Here is a 12592-nt window from a genome sequence, read left to right as displayed (position 1 = left end):
GGGGTTAAAAAAAAAAAACATTAACCACTTCTGGACCGTAAGGAGTTGACCGCTTAATGACCAGGCCGTTTTTTTCGTTTCGGCACTGCGTTATTTTAACGGACAATTGCGCGGTCGTGCGACGCTGTACCCAAATAAAATTGACGTCCTTTTTTTCCCACAAACAGAGCTTTCTTTTGGCGGTATTTGATCTCCTCTGCGATTTTTATTTTTTGCGCTATAAACATAAAAAAAGCGACAATTCTGAAAAAAAAAAAACAATATTTTTCACATTCTGCTTTATAACATTCCCAAAAAAAAATTTAAAAAATCAATTTTTTTCATCCTTTTAGGCAAATTTGTATTCTGCTACATATTTTTGGCAGAAAAAAAAATCGCAATAAGCGTATTTTGATTGGTTTGCCCAAAAGTTATCGCGTCTACAAACTAGGGGAAAGATTTATGTCATTTTTTTTTTTTTTTTACTAGTAATAGTGGCAATCTGCGATTTTTTTAGACATTGCGGCGGACAGATCGGACCCTTGACTGACATTTTTGACACTTTTGGGGGGACCAGTGACATTACTCCAGTAATCAGTGCTATAAATATGCACTGTCACTGTACTAATGAAGCTGGCAGGGAAGGGGTTAACCTAGGGGTGATCAAAGGGTTAAGTGTGAGCCTAGGGGAGTGTTTTCTAACTGTATGGGGGCGTGGCCTGTGGAATGACCATAGAGACCTGTGATCCTATATAGAAGGATTACAGGCGCTCTGTGATCATTTCAGAGAGAAGAATGGTCTAACTGTTTGGGGGCGTGGCCTGTTTTCTAACTGTATGGGGGCGTGGCCTGTGGAATGACCATAGAGACATGTGATCCTATATAGAAGCATCACAGGCGCTCTGTGATCATTCCAGAGAGAAGAACGGTCCAACTGTTTGGGGGTGTGGCCTGTTTTCTAACTGTAAGGGGCATGGCCTGTGGAATGACCATAGAGACCTGTTTTCCTATATAGAAGCATCACAGGCGCTCTGTGATCATTCCAGAGAGAAGAACGGTCTAACTGTTTGGGGGCGTGACCTGTTTTCTAACTATATGGGGGCGTGGCCTGTGGAATGACCATAGAGACCTGTTTTCCTATATAGAAGGATCCCGGGCGCTCTGTGATCATTCCAGGGAGAAGAACGGTCAGCTGTGTTTACAACATCCGACCGTCCTCTCTCAGCGGGGAGCAATCGCTGGTGCCCGGCGGCAATCGCGGCCGCTGTCCCCGTGGATTGGTTTCCCCGCTGCCTAGTGGGGGAAGCCCCGCTCGCCCCCCAGCACCATGCCGGTTTACGCAGGAGAGCCAGCCTGCTGAAATAAATGTGTGGCAGGTGGTCTTAAAGGTGTTATAATACCTCCCTCCCCCCCCCCCTTTTTAAAAGTGATCACATACCCTCTGTTCTCAGCTGCATAAGAGCTGGGGCAGAAGAAACAGCAGCACACTGATCTTTCCAGTCAATGGCTGTTCAAGGACTGTGGTGTGGTATCAGGACAAGTCTGATCATTGGAGATCAGGCATAGCTACAAAACTGACCACACTGTACTCTCATATATACAGAATTTTAGCTAATTTCTTGGGGTGAACTTATTTAATACAAACTTCCCTTTAATCTCTTCTTCTGCAATTAGTAGCTGCTCTGCTAACATGACCGTATTACGGTTTCAGGTCTTCTACCGGCTCCAGATTTGGTAAAATACGTTTATGTACTATTTGCATGCACGTTACAGATGGCTTGTGGTTCATTATAGTCACATTGCTTTTGGGGGAGTCGTTCTTGCATGGATCTTACCATCCACATAGTGAAGGCGTTGGCTTTCCTTTCTTTTCACCTATCAGCATGCACTTTATTTTTGACTATGCAAATTCATTTACTCATTGCTTGGCCAACACTTTGGGGGGAGGGGGGGTCCATCTATAAAACACTTGCTGCAGGAATGTCTCAAGCATTCGCCCTGCCATCAGGAATAATCACCATAAAGCTTACACTATATTGTCAAAAGTATTGGGACGCCGGCCTTTACACGCACATGAACATTAATGGCATCCAAGTCTTAGTCCGTAGGGTACAATATTGAGTTGGCCCACCCTTTGCAGCTATAACAGCTTCAACTCTTCTGGGAAGGCTGTGCACAAGGTTTAGGAGTGTGTCTATGGCACATGTGTCAAACACAAGGCCCGCGGGCCGAATCTGGCCCTCCGGGCCATTTCACGTGGCCCTCCAGCCCTCCTCAAGATCCTGTGCTTTCTACTTTCCAGCAATGTCTCCAGCTTCCTCCCAGCAGCAGCACAAGGTAAGGGTGGTGCACTGTAATGTAAGGGAGGTTGGGGGACTCAACTTCTGATGGTGGGGAGGCTCCTGACGTCTTATTTAAGGGTAGGGGATGCTCTGAACATCTAGTCTTACAGATACAACCAGCCCTTTTGAGGGCAATCATATTGCTGATTCGGCCCTCGATTAAATTGAGTTTGCCACCCCTGGTCTATGGGAATGTTTCACCATTCTTCCAGAAGCCCATTTTGAGGTCAGGCACTGATGTTGATGAGAAGTCCTGGCTCGCAGTCTCCTCTCTAATTCATCCCAAAGGTATTCTATCGGGTTGAGGTCAGGACTCTCTGCAGGCCAGCCAGGTTCCTCCACCACCAAACTCGCTCATCCATGTCTTTATGGACCTTGCTTTGTGCACTGACCCATATGATTTGGTGGAGGGGGGATTATGGTGTGGGATTGTTTTTCAGGGGTTGGGTTTGGCCCCTTAGTTCCAGTGAAGGGAACTCTTAAGGCGTCAGCATACCAAGACATTCTGGACAATTTCATGCTATCAACTTTGTGGGAAGAGTTTGGGGATGGCCCCTTCCTGTTCCAACATGACAGCGCCTTTACACGCACATTAACTTTAACGGCATCCCAGTCCATTGGGTTCAATATTGGGTTTTTGGGAACTTTGTGGGAGGAGTTTGGGGATGGCCCCTTCCTGTTCTAACATGACTGCTCACCAGTGTACAAAGCAAGGTCCATAAAGACATGGATGAGCGATTCTGGGGTGGAGGAACTTGACTGGCTTGCACAGTCATATTGGAAGAGAAAGGGGACATCCCCAAACTGTTCCAACAAAGTTGGGAGCATGAAATTGTCCAAAATGTCTTGGTATGCTGACGCCTTAAGATTTCCTTTCACTGGAACTAAGGGGCCAAGCCCAACCCCTGAAAAACACCCCCACATCATAATCCCCCCCCCCCCTGCACCAAATGATTTGGACCAGTGCACAAAGCAAGGTCCATAAAGACATGGATGAGCGTGCTTGGGGTGGAGGAACTTGACTGGCCTGCACAGAGTCCTGACCTCAACCTTTGGGATGAATTGGAGCTGAGACTGCCAGCCAGGCCTTCTCACCAACATCAGTGCCTAACCTCACAAATGCACTTCTAGAAGGATGGTCAAACATTCCCATAGACACACTCCTAAACCTTGTGGACAGCCTTCACAGAAGAGTTGAAGCTGTTATAGCTGCAAAGGGTGGGCCAACTCAATATTGAACCCTACGGACTAAGACTGGGATGCCATTAAAGTTCATTGTGCTTGTAAAGGCAGGCGTCCCAATACTTTTGACAATAAAGTGTATTTCTTAATATTATCAGCTCCATCTAGTGACCATAAGACTGTATTTTCCTGATTGAGGTATTTCAGGTAAATACCATATTCTGGCCTCTAGGTGGGGCTGACACATAGCAAATAATCACATTAGTCAAATGCAGTGTTTATTCGCACGGTTATTTTTTTTTTATAAATAGGCCCCTTGGTGTGATTTGGTGTGAAAAGGGACGGGGGGGCGTAAGTGGAAATGGTTATTTAAAATACCTTTCCTGCGGTTTTTTATATTTTGTCTTTAGTATTCCGACCACTCTGGTTGACATCTTGAATTTAATTGTATCCTATCGTTACCTTGCAGAGATTGGTTGCCATGAATATGCCTCTGAATTCGGATGGTACCGTGACCTTCAATGCCACCCTGTTCGCTCTGGTACGGACGTCACTGAGGATCAAAACTGAAGGTGTGATGACTTCTCTTTTATATTGTATTGCTGAAGGTTTTTGATGACAAGAATTTTTCAGTAGAGGTCATAAGCAGGAAACTGGAAATCCATTCCGCTGTTCAAGGATTCCTTTTGTAACAATGTAACATTCACAGAAAGCCTTGATTGCAGCGGATGAAGTAAAGAAGAGAATTATACATTTTTTATAAAATTCATATCATGGAAGCCTGAGTACAAAAGGGCTGCCTCCACCTTATAGAGGAAGTGACCTCTGGAGGCTTTACCCCCCATAAAGGGCAAGCAGAGGCCTCCCACTGACACCAATGATGGGGCACTATTCCTCCCACTAATACCAATGATGGGACACTATTCCTTCCACTGATACCAATGATGGGGCACTATTCCTTCCACTGATACCAATGATGGGACACTATTCCCCCCACTGATACCAATGATGGGGCACTATTCCTTCCACTAATACCAATGATGGGGCACTATTCCTCCCACTAATACCAATGATGGGACACTATTCCTTCCACTGATACCAATGATGGGCACTATTCCTTCCACTGACACCAATGATGGGACACTATTCCTTCCACTGATACCAATGATGGGCACTATTCCTTCCACTGATACCAATGATGGGACACTATTCCCCCCACTGATACCAATGATGGGGCACTATTCCTCCCACTGATACCAATGATGGGACACTATTCCTTCCACTGACACCAATGATGGGGCACTATTCCTCCCACTGATACCAATGATGGGACACTATTCCTTCCACTGACACCAATGATGGGGCACTATTCCTCCCACTGATACCAATGATGGGACACTATTCCTCCCACTGATACCAATGATGGGGCACTATTCTTCCCACTGACACCAATGATGGGGCACTATTCCTCCCACTGACACCAATGATGGGGCACTATTCCTCCCACTGACACCAATGATGGGGTACTATTCCTCCCACTGACACCAATGATGGGGCACTATTCCTCCCACTGACACCAATGATGGGGTACTATTCCTCCCACTGATACCAATGATGGGGCACTATTCCTCCCACTGATACCAATGATGGGGCACTATTCTTCCCACTGACACCAATGATGGGGCACTATTCCTCCCACTGACACCAATGATGGGGCACTATTCCTCCCACTGACACCAATGATGGGGCACTATTCCTTCCACTGATACCAATGATGGGGCACTATTCCTTCCACTGACACCAATGATGGGATATTATTCCTTCCACTGACACCAATGATGGGGCACTTTTCTTCCCACTGATACCAATGGGGCACTATTCCTCCCACTGATACCAATGATGGGGCACTATTCCTTCCACTGACACCAATGATGGGGCACTATTCCTCCCACTGACACTAATGATGGGATACTATTCCTCCCACTGATACCAATGATGGGGCACTATTCCTCCCACTGACACCAATGATGGGACACTATTCCTCCCACTGACACCAATGATGAAGGCACTATTCCTCCCACTGACACCAATGATGGGATACTATTCCTCCCACTGATACCAATGATGGGGCACTATTCCTTCCACTGACACCAATGATGGGGCACTATTCCTTCCACTGACACCAATGATGGGGCACTATTCCTTCCACTGACACCAATGATGGGGCACTATTCCTCCCACTGATACCAATGATGGGGCACTATTCCTCCCACTGACACCAATGATGGGATACTATTCCTCCCACTGATACCAATGATGGGACACTATTCCTTCCACTGACACCAATGATGGGGCACTATTCCTCCCACTGACACCAATGATGGGGCACTATTCCTTCCACTGATACCAATGATGGGACACTATTCTTCCCACTGACACCAATGATGGGGCACTATTCCTCCCACTGATACCAATGATGGGGCACTATTCCTCCCACTGACACCAATGATGGGACACTATTCCTCCCACTGACACCAATGATGAGACATTATTCCTCCCACTGACACCAATGATGGGACACTATTTCTCCCACTGACACCAATGATGGGACACTATTCCTCCCACTGACAACGATGATGGGGCACTATTCCTCCCACTGACACCAATGATGGGACACTATTCCTCCCACTGACACCAATGATGGGGCACTATTCCTCCCACTGACACCAATGATGGGACACTATTCCTCCCACTGATACCAATGATGGGGTACTATTCCTCCCACTGATACCAATGATGGGGTACTATCCCCCCCATTGGTATGGACAATTTGAGCCCCTGTAGACGAGTGATCTGAATTGTATTCTAGTCTGCAGCTTTTTCTCGTTGTTCGGCCTTGTTCTAAATTTAGAAGCCTCTCCGTGTTTATTAGTTGTTTTCACTTTTCAGGGAACCTGGATGCTGCTAATGAAGAGCTGAGAGCTGTTATTAAGAAGATCTGGAAGAGGACTAAACAGAAAATATTGGATGAGGTCATCCCGCCGCCCGAAGGTGAGATAAATAAAACAAATGAATTGGGAAACCATTAGACTAACTAATGCATGGCTAAGGGAGAGCAGAAAATAATCCCATAAATTAAACCCAATGGAAAGACAACTCAGCAATCCTGCCAGTCCTGCATTGTATAGGATGACATCAGAGAGGTGAGGTCATCATTCCCTAGGCAAAACCAGCACCAATCCTAGGGCAGTGATGGCGAACCTATGGCACGCAGAGCCCTCTCTGTAGGCACAGAGCAGGTAGAGGGAGATCCTTGGAGAGTCCAGGTTCATGGCGGCGGGAGCGCAGCAGCGAGGATGAGGTGTAGGAATCTATCTGCACTAGGCGAGTAAGTGGGCGGCCCTGCAGCCTCCAGGGGGTAGGTGAAGAGATGGGTCTGAGACCCCGGGAGGGAGAAAAGAGCTTCACTACCTCCTTGACCCCTAAAGAGGTGAGCAGCGGGCGCAGCATCCCTGGTGCCCCCCAGAGCCTGAACTCCTCAAACCTTCTGTCTACTAAAACACCAACAGTGAGGCCAGGAGAACAGGATGACTGGGGGAGATCAGGGTGACTGGGGGAGATCAGGATGACTGGGGGAGATCAGGATGACTGGGGGAGATCAGGATGACTGGGGGAGATCAGGATGACTGGGGGAGATCAGGGTGACTGGGGGAGATCAGGGTGACTGGGGGAGATCAGGATGACTGGGGGAGATCAGGATGACTGGGGGAGATCAGGATGACTGGGGGAGATCAGGATGACTGGGGGAGATCAGGATGACTGGGGGAGATCAGGCTGACTGGGGGAGATCAGGATGACTGGGGGCCTGGAAGACGAGGACGGGCGGGAGGTACAGGCTACATGGGAACCACTAGAAGGAACCGAGCAGAGAGATACAGAGACTGGCATGGAAGGTACTGGACATGATCATACACAGACCTACCTGCAGACAGAGACTGGGGGGGCAGTTCTAAGGGTCTCTCTCTCTCATCTCCCTCTTCACTCTCCTCTCTCTCTCTCAGCCCCCCATCTCTCTCACACCCATCTCTCTCTCTCAACCCCCCGTCTCTCAGTTCCATTCTCTCTCTGTTGCCATCTCTCTTACACGCCTCTGTCAGTTCCCCCACTCTCTCTTACACCCCTCTCTCTGTTTCCCCTCTCTCTCTTGCACCCCTCTCTCTCTTGCACCCCTCTCTCTCTTACACCCCTCTCTCTCAGTTACTCCTCTCTCTCTTACACCCCTCTCTCTGTGTTCCCCTCTCTCTCTTACACCCCTTTCTCTCTGTTCCCCCTCTCTCTCTTACACGACTTTCTCTCAGTTCCCTCTCTCTCTCTTACACCCCTCTCTCTGTGTTCCCCTCTCTCTCACACCCCTCTCTCTCAGTTCCCCCTCTCTCTCCTACACCCCTCTCTCTGTTCCCCCTCTCTCTCTTACACCCCTCTTGCTCTCAATTCCCCCTCTCTCTCTTACACCCCTCTCTCTGTGTTCCCCTCTCTCTCTTACACCCCTCTCTCTCTCTTACACCCCTCTTTCTCTCAGTTCGCCCTCTCTCTCTCTTACACACCTCTCTCTATGTTCCCCTCTCTCTCTGTTCCCCCCCTCTCTCTCAATTCCCCCTCTCTCTCTCACACCCCTCTCTCTCTGTTCCCCCTCTCTCTCTCTTACACCCCTCTTGCTCTCAGTTCCCCCTCTCTCTCTTACACCCCTCTCTCTCTCAGTTCCTCCTTTCTCTCTCTTACACACCTCTCTCTATGTCCCCCCTCTCTCTCTTACACCCCTCTCTCTCTCAGTTCCCCCTCACTCTCTCTCCCTCTCTTACACCCCTCTCTCTCTCAGTTCCCCCTCTCTCTCTTACACCCCTCTCTCTGTCCCCCTCTCTCTCTTACACCCCTCTCTCTGTCCCCCTCTCTCTCTTACACCCATCTCTCTGTCCCCCTCTCTCTCTTACACCCCTCTCTCTCTTACACCCCTCTCTCTCTCAGTTCCCTCTCTCTCTCATACACCCCTCTCTCTGTCCCCCTCTCTCTCTTACACCCCTCTCTCTGTCCCCCTCTCTCTCTTACATCCATCTCTCTGTCCCCCTCTCTCTCTTACACCCCTCTCTCTTTGTTCCCCCCCTCTCTCTCTTACACCCCACTCTCTCTCAGTTCCCCCTTTCTCTCTCTTACACCCCTCTCTCTCAGTTCCCCCCCTCTCTCTCTTACACCCCTCTCGCTCTCAGTTCCCTCCCTCTTTCTTACACCCCCTCTCTCTCTCAGTTCCCCCTCTCTTTCTTACACCCCTCTCTCTCTCAGTTCCCCCGCTCTCTCTTACATGCCTCTCTCTCTCTTACACCCCTCTCTGTGTCCTCCTCTCTCTCTTACACCCCTCTCTATGTCCCCCTCTCTCTCTTACACCCCCCTCTCTCTCAGTTCCCCCTTTCTCTCTCTTACACGACTCTCTCTATGGTCCCTCTCTCTCTCTTACACCCCTCTCGCTCTCAGTTCCCACTCTCTCTCTTACACCCCTCTCTCTGTCCCCTCCCTCTCTCAGTTCCCCCTCTCTCTCTCTTACACGCCTCTCTCTCAGTTCCCCCTCTCTCTCTTACACCCCTCTCGCTCTCAGTTCCCCCTCTCTCTCTCTTACACCCCTCTCTCTCTCAGTTCCCCCTCTCTTTCTTACATCCCTCTCTCTCAGGTCCCCCTCTCTTCCTTACACCCCTCTCGCTCTCAGTTCCCCCTCTCTCTCTTACACCCCTCTCGCTCTCAGTTCCCCCTCTCTCTCTTACACCCCTCTTGCTTTCAGTTCCCCCTCTCTCTCTCTTACACCCCCTCTCTCTCTCAGTTCCCCCTCTCTCTCTTACACCCCTCTTGCTCTCAGTTCCCCCTCTCTCTCTTACACCCCTCTCTCTGTCCCCCCTCTCTCTCAACCCCTGAGCAGTCTGAACAGTGCTGGGTGTTACTGCTGCCCCTGGATAATGGGGATTACTGGGGACTATTGCAGTTTGGGCACTTGGGCTCAAAGAGGTTCGCCATCACTGAGACTGAGACTGGGACCCACTGCAAGGGTAAAGGGTTTATTTCCCCTGAGTTCACATAAACTATCAACTATACACAGGCAGCATGGCCTCAAGGGGAAGCTGCCCCTGGCCCAGTCATTATTGTGGGACCCTAAGCAGCTGCCCCTTGAGGCCATGCTGCCTGCAAATAGTTAAGTTGATTTGGCTATCACTCAGGAAATGAGGGCAGAACTGAATGTTGGAAGTGCTGGTGATTGAGTAGTATGGGGGAGGGCCTGTTTTGCCCCATGTTAGAGACAGCCCTGTGCTGGAGGGGGGCGGAGCTACAAAGAGGAGACTGAAGTTGCTCTTCAAGCTCCAGTGATAGGCTAGGGCAGTGATGGCCAACCTTGGCACCCCAGATGTTTTGGAACTACATGATAGCCTAGGGCAGTGATGGCCAACCTTGGCACCCCAGATATTTTGGAACTACATGATAGTCTAGGGCAGTGATGGCAAAACTTTGGCACCTCAGATGTTTTGGAACTACATGATAAGCTAGGGCAGTGATTGCCAACCTTGGCACCCCAGATGTTTTGGAACTACATGATAGTCTAGGGCAGTGGTGGCCAACCTTGGCACCCCAGATGTTTTGGAACTACATGATAGGCTAGGGCAGTGATGGCCAACCTTGGCACCCCAGATGTTTCGGAACTACATGATAGGCAAGGGCAGTGATGGCCAACCTTGGCACCCCAGATGTTTTGGAACTACATGATAGGCAAGGGCAGTGATGGCCAACCTTGGCACCCCAGATGTTTTTGGAACTACATGATAGGCTAGGGCAGTGATGGCCAACCCTGGCACCCCAGATGTTTTGGAACTACATGATAGGCTAGGGCAGTGATGGCCAACCTTGGCACCCCAGATGTTTTGGAACCTCATTTCCCATGATGCTCATGCACTCTGCAGTGTAGTTGAGCATCATGGGAAATGTAGTTCCAATACATCTGGGATGCCAAGGTTCGCCATCACTGGGCTAGGGGGACAGGTCTCAGATAAGTTGGTTGAATTACATTAGCCTTCATTCAACCCTGAAGACTAAGGACATCTTGTGGCAGTAAGTGAGTACTGCAGAAGAAAGCTCTGGATCAAAGGTGAGTATTGCAGCAAACTATTTTTTTTTTGTTTTGTCAACTAGAATTCTGCTTTAATCTCTGAGATTCCCATCACCCCCTGAAGTAGCAATCCCTGACGTGTGAAATTACAGCAGATTATCAGGCAAATGATGCAAGGGTAATCCCATTAGAGTAATCTCCTGGGAGTAGTACAACATAGAGAAAAGTCACCCAACAATCTCATAAATGATCTGTTAAGCTCCTTATCTCATTCAGTTCCAGGACAGTGATTGGTGGAGAGATGTCACTGTTTTGTGGCATTGGGTAGATCCATGGCCAAATGTTTTGAGAATACCACAAATATTCATTTCTCTGTCGCTCATTGACAGACGTAGTCTTCTTGATTCACAAGAACTGGGTTATGTTGTCTCCGCAGGAGTAGGACTAGGCAGAAAGAAAAAACGTTCTGGCTCCACCCTAGGGGCAGTCCCTGAGGGTATATCCTCCCTCTCTCTGCTACAAGGAATCAGTTTTTTTCTGTCTAGTCAGGAGTAAGGACCTAAGTTCCTTGCTGGGATCTCTGGTCCTGGCAAGATTTTTTTTTTTAGAAAAAAAAAAAAATATATAAATTTTTTAGGTAGTTTTCTCCAGTGTTTTTTCCTGTGAGATCTTCAAGCAAATACGCCGGACTGGGCGACACTAGTGGTCACCCCAGCCGGCCTACGAGCGCGCGCAGACCATTGCATTGCGCTTGGTCGGCCACGACACATTCAAGTAAGTATGCGGGGCCGGGCGACGGGCTGGATGTTGAGATCCAGTGGTCACCCCGGTTTCTGCCTACGAGCGCGTGCAGACCAGAGCTCCGCGCTGGGTCGGCCGCGACGGAGTCCCATTGGAGGGACTTACCTTGCGAGTTAAAAGTCTCGCTTGGACGCCAGGAACCAGAGAGTCGAGGCGTCCGGAGTTGTCCACAACCCCCCACCCCGGTGGAGAGGGTATTGTGAAGAGAGGGTGCCTGTCGGTTCGGTATGGTGAGTAAATGTTTCCTTTTTTTCCCTCGTTATGAGGCAGTTTTGGAATATGGGCCCCTCCATACATGGTCAGTATCTGTCTGACACTAAAAGTCCCCCCTTGTAAATACAGCATGTGTTTGGTGGGAAGTGGACTTGGTTTGAGAGCTAACACTCTACCCAGCAGACTGCAGCATTGCAGCAGACATAGGAGGTATAATCCTACCTTAATTGTAGTGTACCTCCTGCAGATCAATAAACCGCCATTTAGCAGAATGCAGGTGGATGTGCTGGGAAAACGATTTCGGCAATCCGCCGCCATTTTTCTGTAGACCAGGTGCATGAATGTGCTCAGGTCACGCCGGCCGACATGTTTTTTGAGTCTATTGTCTCCCGTATGGGGGCGGCCATGTTTGATGAGCCCAGCTAACCTCGTGGAGAGCTGGGAACGCCGGAAGGTGTACACAGGGGGCGGAGCCACTTCCTTTCTACCCGGGAAAACGAACACAGCTCTTTCCAGTCTGTAAAAGACAAACGCTGACTGCAGTGGGTTGGAAACTTCTCTGCATCGGGTGGTGAGCCTTGAGGGTCCCTCTCTCTCTCTGTGGGGATCGAGAAGCAGGTACTCTGAGGGGCGCTATTGCGCTAGGGGTATACACATAAAAAAAAAAAAAAAAAAAGTTTTTTCTTTTCTGACAAAAGTGTCCTGGGTTAACATGGACCCTGCCACTCATGTATCTCCACCAGATCCCCTCGAGGGGTCTGCAGGATCCTCCAGCACCCCATTGACGATTGAATCATTGTCAGCTATTATGGAAACTTTTGTGTCCCGGGTGGAAGTGGCTTGTCAGGGACAGGGCGCAAGAAAGCGACCCCCGCCTAACCCCTTATTATCTGAAACCTCGGATTCAGACTCTGAGCCTATTTCTGCAGTTGCAGGTACC

At 49.2% G+C, this 12592-nt stretch overlaps 1 protein-coding gene across 1 annotated transcript in view; it reads left to right on the top strand.

The window, feature by feature from the left end:
• The window catches only part of CACNA1F (calcium voltage-gated channel subunit alpha1 F), a 223628-nt gene that overhangs the window by 187788 nt on the left and 23248 nt on the right, over nt 1-12592 (top strand). The window contains exons 40-41 of the mRNA XM_082263594.1: nt 3973-4075; nt 6453-6554. Coding sequence (XP_082119720.1) covers nt 3973-4075; nt 6453-6554 — 205 coding nt within the window. The remainder of the gene's footprint in view (nt 1-3972; nt 4076-6452; nt 6555-12592) is intronic.

This window comes from Pelophylax lessonae, assembly GCF_965119305.1.
Source record: "Pelophylax lessonae genome assembly, chromosome: 7".
Lineage (NCBI taxonomy): Eukaryota > Metazoa > Chordata > Amphibia > Anura > Ranidae > Pelophylax > Pelophylax lessonae.
This window is presented reverse-complemented; position numbering and strand designations above follow the sequence as displayed.